The sequence below is a fragment of the Pipra filicauda genome, unplaced genomic scaffold (assembly GCF_003945595.2).
Source record: "Pipra filicauda isolate LSUMZ 115617 unplaced genomic scaffold, ASM394559v2 scaffold36_size6622888_pilon, whole genome shotgun sequence".
In the NCBI taxonomy this organism is placed as follows: Eukaryota; Metazoa; Chordata; class Aves; order Passeriformes; family Pipridae; genus Pipra; species Pipra filicauda.
Window position 1 is genome coordinate 6,004,379 of NW_024104498.1, and position 13,313 is coordinate 6,017,691.

Consider the following 13,313-nt stretch of genomic DNA (forward strand, 5'->3'; position numbering starts at 1 on the left):
AGGTATGGTGATATTTTCACATTAAGCCTGAATATGGTAAACCCTGGCAGGAGAAGAACGAAGTCTATAGAACTGGGTATGAGCTGGGTCCCCTTTTACCCAAAGCCTGTATTTTTCTTGGAGAGGAGAAAGAAATGAAAGTAGAAAGAATAAATGACCATTTTCACTTCTACGTGTTTTATAAAGGAATAAATTAAAAGTCTGAATTACTCCAACACATTTAAATTGTGAGTAATTCCATGGAAGACAGGAAAGGGAGAAATCCATTGAAAAGTCCACTTTTTATTTTTAAGAATGACATAAAACTGAAAAGCTCTATTCAGAACTGAGTAATTTTTTTTTTGTTTTAATACTTCTGACTGGAACAAGAAAAAAACATCTTTCAACAGCATAAAAAAGCTTTGCTTCGCTTTATGAAAAACTGTTTTATCTCAGCGTGCTTGGATATTCAAAGGCCTGTCCCCTTCCCACTCCTTCATTCCCAGGACTTGCCTGTTCAGTGTTTCACAGCCCTCGTGCTCTTGCAGACCAGATTCTGAGCCACCTCTCCTATGATGCACCACAGCTCTAAACAGAATATAGCAAAATTTTAACTGGGAATCCCAGTTTACAGGAGAACAATGACACCCAGGCACCCGGGATTTTGATCAACATCTTCAAGAAGTGGACTTGCTTTTCAGAAGCAGGCAGAAAAATTCTGCTGAAAGATTTTGATCAGCCTTCTTTTAAAAGAGAGGCAGGATGAAGGTAGAAATTCTACGTGTAAAATAGTTAATAACCAGCCCATAAACATGCAGAGTTGCACAGGCAACAGAATTAATTGCCTGCTATATCCCAATCACTTCAATGGCCTCATCTTCCATATGAAGGCAGAGCAGGTGTTTCCAGGGGTGACCTGACCTGCCAGGACCAGGGTGTGGGATCTGTCCCTATGTGAAGGTTATTTAGATCTGATGAGAGGGGATGCCACATCTCCCTCTGCCTGCCATTTTCAGCCACACATTTTCATCCAGCCAGCTGGGAATTCAGCTTACACTGGATGAGCTATGATTTTTTTCCTGATGGTGAAGTGCATGCTTTATTACGGGGACAGGGCTTTACACTCTACCAAGTTTCAACTGAGAAGGGATTTTCTGCAAGATTTCTGCAACACTGACCATATACTTTTTGCTGACAGACACCTGCATCCTCCAGCTCAGTAGCACCAGGCTCCTGCACCAGGTTACCAGGAAATCATCATCTTGCTTTTCAGCTGAAGCTAGTCATTGGGTTTCTTTGGGGTTTTTGGTGGATATTTTTGGTTCTACAGTCATGGAGCAGGACTCACTGAGCCAAACAAGACTGTAATTTGCAAAGACACCTGTGTGGTGCCTTCTGGCTTAGTCAAGCTCATTATACAAATTCATTACTAGACACTACAGAACTACCCACCCGTGGCACTGGGATCTTAGATCAAGCTGAGGACGGTGCCCTGAGGGAGCAGCAGAGCCTCAATTGCTGCACACAGCTGTGCAAAAGCCAGGTAAACCTTCACTAGGGCAGTATCCATAGGGTACAGCTCCTGCAGGGAGGCCACTGGAGGAACCAGGCAGGGCTCTACCTCAGGAGGGCTGTTTTTCCCATCTCCAAGCCCCTTGGCTCCAGCTATACCTGTGAGTTACAGGATGTCACTGAGTCCACGTGAATCATCGTGTGCGGCTTGAGACTCCCTTCTACAACAACCCTTGTCCACAAAATTGCATTTGGGGAAGTTTTTCCGAGGTGCTTTTCTCGTAACAGGCTTATTTTCTTATTTAGGAAAACATTTATTTTCCTAATTTGATTTGGCAGCACAGTTTTACCCAGTTTTTCCCTCCCAGAAACTATGATGGAGATGACGAAATTTGGAAAACAATTCACAATACACATATATAATTTAATTACTATTCATCCATTAGTTCCAATACCCACAAAATAAAGGGACTGATGCAGGAATCACGCTTAGCATAATTTGGAGTACATTGTCCAGAACACTTTTTTCAAATTATTTCCCTTTCATTGTTAGTCTTAAAGATGCAGAATCTTAAATGAAGTGAAATAATTTTTGCACTGTTCTGGGAGCAAATGAGCTCCCGCAGACTCTATCATGCCTATCCTAACCAAAGGTGCATTCCTAAAATTTTACACTTCAGAATTCACAGGAATATGTGAAAGCCTCAACTTTCATCAAAAACACCCACCATTCACTTTTATAAAAGGCAAAACCAAATGCTCAAAGTTTTAGAAAACTATTTGAATTCACAACCCAACCACATACCAAAGAAACCATTAAAATTCATGAATTAAATATAAGAATGAAAAACACAAGATGTATCAACAAACACCACTCATAATTCAGTGCATGGGGGAAATAAAAAGGAAACAAAACCCCCAAAAAATTCTTCAAGAGGAAAAACTGCATTTGAATCATAAGAGAAAATAAAATTGCTTGCGCTTCAGTCACATAATAATTTTGGCATTGAAAAATTAATAATTTTCTCAGAACTTACTGCACGAAGGAAAAAACACCCCAGAGAAGCAAGAAGGAATTAATTGTACTAAAGTAGGGATGGCCTGCAGGGATGGCCCACTTTGGTGAGAAAGGCCGAAGGGATGCTGGAACAAAGAACCCAAAACAAAAAGCTTTCCTTGGCATCTCCCGCGTCCCAGCTCTCAGTAAATCCAGTTGCATGTGTCTGTTCTGTCCTGCCACAGTCAGTGCTGGGAAAACGAAACAACCCAGCAACAAAGGCAGTTTTCAACATGGCCAAAAATGGGTGCAAAAGCAAAAACAAGACTTGTTCTCCATAAGCCAGCTTTCCCAAGGGATGCTGCTAGGGAGTTTCAGGTAGGTGCTGTCTGATGGGGACAGGAGATGAAAGCTCAGACCTCCCAGAAGTTAAACGTGCCTTTCTATAGAATGCAGCGTGTAATTAGTATCCATTTGCTTAATTTCACTTCTGTTATCAGCACAGACTGGATTGGATCCATGACCCACCTAGTCCAAGATCCCAGTCTGTAACTGATGCCCTGGAAAAGCGTGTAGAGCAGGGCAAGTGGGCAGTGATGCCCAATATGAGTTTATCCTCTCAGCTCCAATATGTATTGGTTAAGGGATTTCCAAAACTGGAGACTACGTCAAAGCCATCATGTTCGATAATCTCTGATAAACCTCGCTCCTCGGGTTAGACAACCTGGTTTTCATGAATCCCTGTCCAATTATGAACCATCATGATATATTTTCCTACTGTAAAAACAGTTAAGCAAAACTCCTTGGCCAGAAACATCAGGCAAGCCTGAGATTAAATAAGCTTGGGAAAATTCAGTCCGGATACACTCAAAAAATAAATACATCAAAATGCATGTGTCTCCACTAAAACCCGCAGTCTTTAATCAAAATTCCCACTGAAGTGAGTAGCGAAAGGTGAGTTGTTGCCAGAGTTCATAGCGAGAGCCATGGGATGAGGAGCAAAGTTCTGTCAAAAATGAGAAATTGCCAAGGAGAGGGAGCAGGAGGAGCAGATTGGTTCTCAGCACGGCAGTCTCAGGCTGCCTTGAAGTCGAGGGAGCTCAAAGAGACACTTAAGCTGGTGCTCAGGATTCAGCTGAGCTGGGGCCTGAACAGTTATTATTTATACTCTTATCACACAGAAATGTGAATTCCACTGGAAAAGGGAAAAGAAATAAAAAAAAGGACAGTAGCACGTACTGTTGCAGACTCAGAAGTACTGCAGATGTCTTTGTTCTGCAGACTTTAGAGAGAGCATTTAAACAGGCAGAGGGACATATTGGATTTTTACTTACTGGTTCAAAATGCTGGTATTTAGCTACACACACAACTCATGCACTTGTGCAAAGCCCAAAACCAGCAAATCTGTACAGAAACACGACCAGAGCAGTTAAGTCACCCATTGAGGAAGTCTTAACTACAGCAACCCCAAGAGGTTTGAAACCCTGGGCCAGCACCGTGTGCCACACGTGTGCCTGTGCCACCAAAGGGTTTGTGTGCCATCAGCACCTGGGCTTGCAAACTCAAACTTCAACTATCTGCTACACTTGTGGCTACAAACCATTGTGTGAACACAACCCAAGCAGGCCACAAGTCAGTCTGGGAAGGGAACAAAGACAGCACCATGAAGAGCACTCAACTTCACATTTCTACAGCTGGATGGAAAACAAAGGAGAGCAGTCTGTCTGCAGCCAGGCTGGACCAAGACCCACCTCCTTCAACAACTGCATTTTAGAAGCAGGTCTAGACAAACAAAAACCTTTCTGCTTCTGCTCCTGCTCAGAGACAAAATCCTGAAGCATTCAAAACACTTTACTTCCAACCACAATAACTGAGTAAAACAGAAAAAGTCATGCCATACCTGCTCCAAAGGCAAAGAAGAAGCTCTTGTCTCTGTTCTCCCTTAAAAGTGACATCACTCTCTTCCCCATCCTCTCATTCCTCTTGTAGATGAGCTCCTGTCTGAAGTAGCTGTCTATCTCCTGAGCCGTCACCTGCTCGTGGGGCGGGAGTGTTGTGTTGATGAAGTTAGGGACCTGCAATGGAGAGAAAAGCTATAGCTCAGGTGGCGCTGGTTCAGGAATCGCCAAAACACTCCATGTTTTAATCCAGCCTTATGTAAGCCACCTGAGCATCACTATCATTTAAAAACCACCAAAAATCTATCAGGCAGATCAGAGCTTAGGAGGTTGTTAGGAAGTCTTAAAAAAAAATAATAAAAAAAAAAATCAATGAATATACTTTTTTTTTTCCAAAGTGAAACTAGTATTTTCTAAATAAAACTTTAGTTCATTTTGACTTTTCTCTGTTCCTTCAGCAAAATGTAGTTTCAGGTGTTACATTTGGGTGAGTTACTAGGACCTTTATTCTCTTCTTGTTCAAAACAGTTCATTGGTTATTTAATACCAAAATCCTGTGATCTGTTCCCAGCCAAGGTCACCGTGAACTTGAGTAAGGACTATATCTGGGCTTTTTAAATAACAGTTTTAAAAGAGGCAAGGACAGCAAAACCAGACACAGGAAGATGTACACAGAGTAAACCCTCTCATCCTTCTTGCAGCTTTAGATGCTTTTAGATCTCACCAGAGAAGGTCAATGCATTGCAACACATAAATCCCTGGAATGTTCCTGATATTTCTGAGGAAGAGATTTTCACAAGAACTGCTCCCTCAGTCCCTGCTTTTGTGAGAAGAGACGTTCATAGACACAGAAGAAAGGCTGAAACCCCAAGGACCAAAGGCAGACCCAGGAATGAGCCAAGATCCAAGCTGTAATGGACAGACAAGCCAAAAGTCTCTGATTATTAGGATAACAACTTATTTTGACACAGTAAAGGTCCAAGGTCTACCACAAGAGTTTGGGGGCCCAAGTGCCCCACGGTGGGAAGTGCTTGTAAGTGGGCAGTGTCTGATGACTGCTAATGGGACCCAGGCACATTCTGGAGGTTTTCTGTGCCTCACCACTGGAAAGCAGCTTAATCTGCAAAACCTAGATCCAGCTTTCTGAGTCCCCAGGTACATGTAAAGCTGCAAGGATTTCCAGTGTTAATCTGAGCTAGTGGTAATGACATTGCAGGCACAGCCCATGAGGGGAACATCCCTCACTCGCTGTGCTGAAATACTTGATGCAGTGACTCTGTTACTTGGGTTATTCTTCCTCTGGTTTTCTACTATACCACATTCCTGTACTCATTTTCTAAAACTTGCCTTCAAACTATGTTTTGCAGACCACATCTTACCCTCCCACTTGGCCACACGGTTTTATCACAACAATTTTTGTCTTTTCCCACCCTCTTCACTCATACTGCCTCTCCAAAAGTTTTCAGCAAGTCTTAGGGAGATTTCCAACTTCCTAGTGACTCTCCTTAAAGCTTTTTTTGTTGCAGCCCCATTTGCATCACTCTTAATGTGTGGGACCAAGCAGCAGAGATTTCTCACCATGCATTATGCAGGATGAGTCTACACGTCACTCTGGATTCCCAGTTGAGTGAGGCAGAAATGGGGACCACATCTCCTGAGCCAGGGGCTCCCAAGTGGATGGAGCTAACACTGATGCTGACAGAGACCCTGCCCCAGTCTATTGGGTCTTACAGACCAGCTGGACCTTTCCTTTTCCAAATGACTTCTCAACCTGCTTTGCCAAATCAGAGTGATCCTCACAGCATGTCCTTCCTTAAGGGTTCAATTGCATTACCCTGAATCATTCCTTTGGGCTTTCCAGCATGGCTTGGAATCACCAGTGCATCTTGTGAACTCCTCAGAGCATGCAAGTACTTTGCACCTTGTTCTCAGTTTAGCCCTTTGGCAGCACTCAACAAATAATAAGTCCCATTAAGCCAGACCTATCCGACGCACCAGTTTCCTGGCAGGAAGCTGCCTCCACGTCTGGCAAGAACATGCACTTGTCTCAAAGGGATGCAGAAGTAGCCTGACAGTGTCAAAGAGGTAAAATGCTGCTGGCTACAGCAGCACAGGATGTAGTGGCTTCCATTCCCGGTGAAAAGCGGAGAGAAATTTATATTGTGGGAATAAAGTCTAAGGAACGCGTAGCCATTTTACACTTGCAATAACCTCTGTAACACAAAGCTGTAAATCAGGTGGTCCATGCAGGTATCACAAGCCTTTGCATCTCCTCTGTACTGAGGCTCTGTGCTTAATGGGTTGATGTAGCTCAAGGAGGAGGCAGGGAAACCTTTAGACAAGGAAGTGGAAGGTGAAATTTTTTGGAAGCATCTGAAAGCTCAACACCCACATAAGAGAAGTCTCTTCTTCCCTGGTTTCGGTTGAAGGGAAGTAAAGGCTGGGAACTGATGGGACCTGATCTGGAATGACCTGAGATGCTCTGGGGAAAACAAAGTACTGTGAGGACAACCTTCTCCTACACAAAGCAGGAGCGGCAATGCTGGGGGACCAAGCAGCTTTGTGCATCCCACTCCTGCCAGGGGACAGCTCTGATGCTGGAGGTCCAAGAACAGAAGTTGCATTTAGACCTTGACCAAGAAGAGCTTTGCCAAGAAAGGAAGTACCTTTCATCACCTTGTGCAACTCCATCACTTGCAATCCTACATCCACATTCAACCCTACAGTTTTTTCCTCCCCTTTATCTAACCTAAAATACAGTACACAAAACAGACCCATTTACTTGCCCTTTCTTCCCTCCCTTTCTTTCCTTCTCTTCTGTGGGAAAGAGTTTGCCAATGGCAGAGAGATAAACTTAAAACCAAGGACTGTGTTTTGTCAGTGTTTCTGGTGCTTGTCCAAGGAACAAGACAAAGGAAGGCATCACCTCGAGAGGCACATCATCAGCTACAGGTCCTGCTGCACCTTGAGCATTCCTGTATTTCTAATGCCTGGCAAAAATAAAACATGCACGTATGTTTCTGCGTGTGTGGGGCAGAGGACAGAAGATAAATGGTTGCAGTAAGTATGCCCATACACAGTAGTGCAACCACACTCTGAGCTATGACACTGGCCCCATCAATCACCTCTGCTCCTCCCTGAATCGCAGTTCCTTTCCACAGTCGGTGACATACACCATGCCTGGCTTCGAGGAGGCAGCTGCTTCTGTTGATTTAATAAACCCTTTGGATTCTTAACCACCAGATAGGGATCAGGAAGTCAAGAAACAGTCACACGCAATTAGGAAACTATTAACTAGAGCCAGAATTTAAGTGGTTTGTTTGTTTGTGGTTTGTTTTGGGTTTTTTTCTGTGGGGAAAAAAGAAAAAGAAAATCTCTTGTTTTAAATGTGCACCAAAAGGATGCACCTACCCTCTTCCACTTTTACTTTGTTTCCATTCAGTGAAAAAAAAATAATTTTAACATTCTAATTATATGTATTTGATGTTTTTGAACTGAGAGGGAATGGGTGAGACATTTGCTGTGCCATTGGGTGAGGGAGTGACCTCCCAACAATAGCTGAACGCTGCTACCAGTATTTAAATGTGCAGTGGAGTGGATGATGTGACCAGGTGAAAATCCTAACTTCTAATTTTGCTGTTCATCTAGGAGGGTAATAGTTGGATCAGCAGAAAAACACATCACCTGGGGTGTGCTCACTTTGTAGTGGCTACATATGACAAGAGATAAATTGATTCTTCATGTCCTGTCTTTGCAAGCTTTCTGAGAATCCAACCAGCTCATATATGTATTTATTTCTTATGGAAACCCAATAATGTATTTCACTGAGGTGTTCAAAATATGGAATATTTTGTTTTACTGAATAAGTTAGCACTCCTCTTTTTTTTCTATTCCTATTTTCTTTGGGTTACAACTCTTCTATGGAAAATATAGTAGACTCAAAACTCAGTCATTTGGTACACTCTGCCTTTCTTAGTTAAAATTTTGAGGTTAAAGAAAGGCAATATGAGAATAAAAAAGAAGCCCCAGCCTTGCAGACATTTTTTACCCTCCCTACTGCCTGTATAATTTTAGTTGAGCAGTATCCCTGATGGAATATATGTGTGGGTAGAGCTCTGTGCACACATCTGAGCTCACAGTACTGTGGGATGCGGGCCATAATTCTTCACCTTTGAAGTCAGTGGGAGCTTTAGGAAGAAGAAAGAGGAAGGATTGTGGAGTGGTTATGACACTACCCTGAAAAAATGATTCTGCTCCCATGGGCGATACAAATCTCTTGCATGATCACAGGCGTGTCATTTGGGTTTAAACCTTCAAAGAAAACTTGGCACTTAACCTCCACTAAGTATCCTTGAAGCATTTGGCTTTATTCCTCCTGTCTCTCAAAAGTCCATCTGTAAAATGGGGACAGCAAGACTTTCTACCTTGATGTTACTCACAAGGCACTGGCTGACTCTAGCTGTGGAAGGACCCAAAGGAAGATCCAAAGTCCAAGACGATGCTCAGTGGTAACCTCTCTTCCTATAAATTCCCACAGAGGCTGGAATTCTGCTGCAATCATTAGCATAAGAGCTAACAACATACTTTAGCTTAGAAAAATGCATCAGCCATAACTCAAGATCTATGCTATGCTGTCAGCTTTGTCTAGGGAGACAGAGAGAAAGAAAAGGGAAAAAAAAAAAAAGAAGAGAAAAGCAAAATATATTGGTGTAGAGTCTTTTATCACATTTAGGGCTTACTGCCAAAGTTAAGCTGAAAATGCATGGACATGGGATGACATTTAAGTACATTTTCTAATTTACTATTTTTTAATATTTAGACAAATATTCTGGACAGAGGCACAATGCCAGAGTTGCAAATATCTATCTGCAAATAATTTTTTTGGACACATATAAGCACCATCAACTATGATTAACTTTTTTTTTCCCCCTGCTTTGGATTTATTGGCTACAGTGGAACTGCTCTAGACTCAGTCCAGTATCAAATCACTATCAGATGTGGACTAATAGTGTTATCGTTCCTACTCCTATACACCACAGTTCCCAATCCTCTGATAACCTTCCTTAGCCTCGTTCTGTTCCAGTGATGATAGAGTATTTCTGGAATGTGCATTCCAATTGTAAGATTATGTCAATGAAAAACCAATACTACCAACACTAGGAGAGAGGGCTGGGTGCCCTTCCTTGCCTTCAAGGTGCTTTTCAACTATAATTCTACCTGCAGATGAAGAAGAGGAAGCTGAGTCAGGGAAGTGGGAAGCCAACTCCTGCCATGGAAAACACAGTGACCCTAAAACCTTTCCAGCTCTTATCTTCCTATATCTTGGTCAAGCCTGTTGGCTTCTGAGACTCTTCTCTCCCACTGTCTCCCAGTCAGCAGATGATTCAAGGTTTTCCAGCCTCACCTCCTGTGAAGTATCCAAACTCCAGACGCTGCAAGTACAGCACCATCCCTAATAGTTGCAGGAGAATCTATTAATAATAAAAATGCCTTATTTCTTTATTTCCTTCTCTCCTCAGCTTTCACTGGCTAAACAGAGAAAATAGGAGGAGCCACACCCAGGGTCACCTATGGCAAGCCAGAGCTGGCCATCAGCTTCCAGAATTCCAGTCCAGCACCTCAATCCAAACCCCATCCCTCTTTCCCTGACAGGAGGGCTCCACTTCCATGCTAGTAATCCTTATCTCCAGTTGTAAGCAGGGAGTTGTTCCCAGATCACGACAACTACATTAATTTTTTCTTAAACATGCTAAAGATTGGGTTCTCTTTATTAGTCTTTTGGTTTATGAGCTTTACGTGGGCAGAGGCCAGAAGACAAGTAATGGATTGCGCTTTGAAGGATTTTCCCCACATCATTCAGGTCAGGAACTTTTATCCAGTCGACAGCACTATGCAAGATAAGGATCTGAAGAGCTGACAGCTCAGCTCATGGGGGCTGCCAAGGAGCCAAAGCAGCATCCCAAAACCTGCTGGCTCCTCCAGCCCTAAATTCACACCAGCCCTTCTTGGGTCAGAGGCTGACATCTGAGCTCGAGTTATCATTCCTTTATGAAGGGAGGATACCCTCCTGTTAACCAGCCCTGATAAGGCATTGTGGCTTTTAGTGAAGTGCTGCAAAATATACTGCTCTGGACTTGGAAGACACCTGTTTTCCTCTGATTTATGGATCCTTCTGGCATCTGGGAGAGCAATATCCATTTACTGCAGCCTCTGATAGAAGGATTCAAATAGTGCAAAGTGAATGGGCTGTGAGAACAAGCATCTCCACAAGGCTGCTGCAGAAATGAGTAATGCTGCCAACTCAACTAGTTTTCCTCCAGGACTCTAGAGTTTCCATTGTGATGGAGACAGCAATGGCCAAGGAGGGGGTGTCTGGTTAAACTGATTTAGCCCAAAGCCCAAAGTTGGCAGCTGCCAAGAAGATAAGCTTCCAGCTTGTTTTGGAAAAGGGAAACCAGGAAGGAGCAGTATCCAGTTTGAGCATGTGATTAACCCATTTTTGCTTTCTTTTAAGCACCAAAATTTAAAGTAATATACTAGAAGCCCGAGCTGACTGTAAAAGGAGTCTTTCATCTTCAGAGTAAAGTCAGTTCCATCACTCCTTTCCCTGGGCTGGAGGGGAAAAAAGGCACAAATACTTTTTGCTTGAAGGGAAGTAAGGGAAGAAAGGAGTTCGAGAGCACAAGGAAAGCCAGAGTAAGAGCAAGCACATTTCTTGGTACCAGCTCTGGGCAGCCATTTCTGGCTGTGAGCTAATCCCTGCCCACCTACATCCCTGCTCAGGGTCCCTGTACACTGCAGATACATTGCAGTTCATGTCAGTGAGCTTTCTGCAATTGGCCTCTCTCATTTAAAGCCAGCGGGGTACCCCTCAGCACAGCACGGCAACCGGAGTGTGAAAACAGAGGTCTCTGAAACTGAGTTTCAAATTGGCTAGCTCAGGTCTATGAGCCACTGGAGCATCTAAACTTGTAAACAGAGAAAAATTACAAATACGAGAAGACATGGAGGGGGAAGGCAGGCTGAATGCCAGTGAAGTCCCTATGGATAGTGCATGATACTTCTAAAAACCAGCTCTGCAGGTGACACAAAAGCTGTAGGAGTCATTGCTGGACTGAGTGTAATATTGCCTGCAGGCAGGGTGCAGGCAGGCTTGGACACTCCTGTACCTGCAGCTTCAGCTCCCACCACACCTGTGTGGAGACCCTCCCTGGGATCACCAAACCCATCCTGCCACTGCCTGGTGGCACATGGCCAAACAACAGCTGTGTGTCCTGCCTAGTTCTACCTTCTCTGTCCATTTGGGCTAAAGAAAAACATCTTTTAAAAAGAAATTTAAAAAGGCAGAAAGGCCATAGGGATGGGCTGTGCATCTCACACACAGCCTGGGGGGTGAGACTTCTATCCCTGTTAGAGAAGACTTTCAACAAATCCCTGGGAAGTCATGACCTCCATGTATGTTTTCTATTTGTTTTTCCACACCAGTTAAACAGTTGTTTTCCAAGCACTTAGGAAAGAAAAAGAAAAAAAGAAGAAGCAAGCAACACCAACCCCTCCTACAAGGCCTCCCTCTCCATCCCAACCCTGTCCCTGCTCCCCTTGGTCGTGATGCCAAAATATGCAGCCGGCCTCTCTATCTGAATGAATGTTTTGATTAAAGAAGCCTTAACAAAACACAGTCAGAACAATGATCCCGGCCCCCTTTCTGCAAGCCTCACCAACTATGCAGTGTATATTTAGGACCAGATTACAGGGACCTGTTCATTAATCGAGTAACGATGACAAGCCTGTAGTGTATGCAAATAAAGGTTTGGGTTTTGGAAGGGGAGGGTAAATCTTAACTACCTAATGATACTCCTGCTGCATTTAAAGCCCCTTCATTGCTGGGATTGTTTTGAGGCCAGCTTTCATGAGCTTGCAAACATATGGAAAAGTTCAAGATTTTCTATTTCCCTTCCAAATGCTTTGTTTCCTTTGACAAAGAATACTTTTTTTCTGTTCTGACACTAAAACCATCACCTATTATATTGCCATGACACCCAAGTCAAGATACTGATCAAAGGGCAAAGCAGGGCAATAAAGTGAAGAAAAAAAAAAAAAAAAACAAACCAGGGCCAGAAGGTTTGGGTTTGGGGTTGGTTTATTAAAAAATTGCAATTCTTTTTGCAAAGGTATTTTTCATTTTGTCTTCTGTTACACAGTGGGAGAACAGCTGGCCAGTAGCGGGCACAAACTCAGGTTTGGTTGTCTTGGATATATATTGTTCGGGGCTCTTCAGTGAGTTTCTTCCCATCCCTGTTTAGTAAGATTCTAGGAAAAGCCTGAATGTATATGCGAAGCTTGCAATATTCTTTTAACTCAAGGCAAGTCTGATCCAAAATACACGATTTGCAAAATATCATGTAACTTTGCAAGGAGCAAAAATCTGGTTATTAACACAACAGCAGCTGGTCTGGACACGAGACCTCAGGAGCTGACACCACAAGGTTTGTGGTGCAAAGATTGCCATGTCCTCCTGTTTGGTCCTAGAGAAACTCCAGACTACTCCCAGTCCAACCAGCTGAAGCTTTCTAGTTATGCTGACATATGAAAAACAAATTGGATGATGACTTTAAAACTAATTTTAATTTTTTTTAATGTAGGGTTGTTTGAGAGGTCTAGTGTTGGACATAAAGATGGAGAACAGCTTCAAGAAAGCATTTAGAAACGAAACAAGAGCCAGTAAGGAGAAAACTAAGGAATAATTCAGATTAAGTCAGTGAAGTCGAGACAAGTTGTCCTTTAAACTAATTTTGTTTGCATCTAAACTGGTGGAACTCTATAAGCCTTGACTTTGGGTTTATCAGCAATCAGCTCTCCCAGAGGAGTGAAGATCCACGTCTGAAGTCACCACCAGAGAGCACAACCAGTTTACACTGGAGATACCT

General features: G+C 43.1%; 1 protein-coding gene across 1 annotated transcript in view; it reads right to left on the reverse strand.

Annotated features, from left to right (window-relative positions):
• Window positions 1-13,313, reverse strand: part of TRABD2B (TraB domain containing 2B) — a 276,515-nt gene that overhangs the window by 109,229 nt on the left and 153,973 nt on the right. Inside the window, exon 4 of the mRNA XM_027747253.2 lies at window positions 4,389-4,563. Coding sequence (XP_027603054.1) covers window positions 4,389-4,563 — 175 coding nt within the window. The remainder of the gene's footprint in view (window positions 1-4,388; window positions 4,564-13,313) is intronic.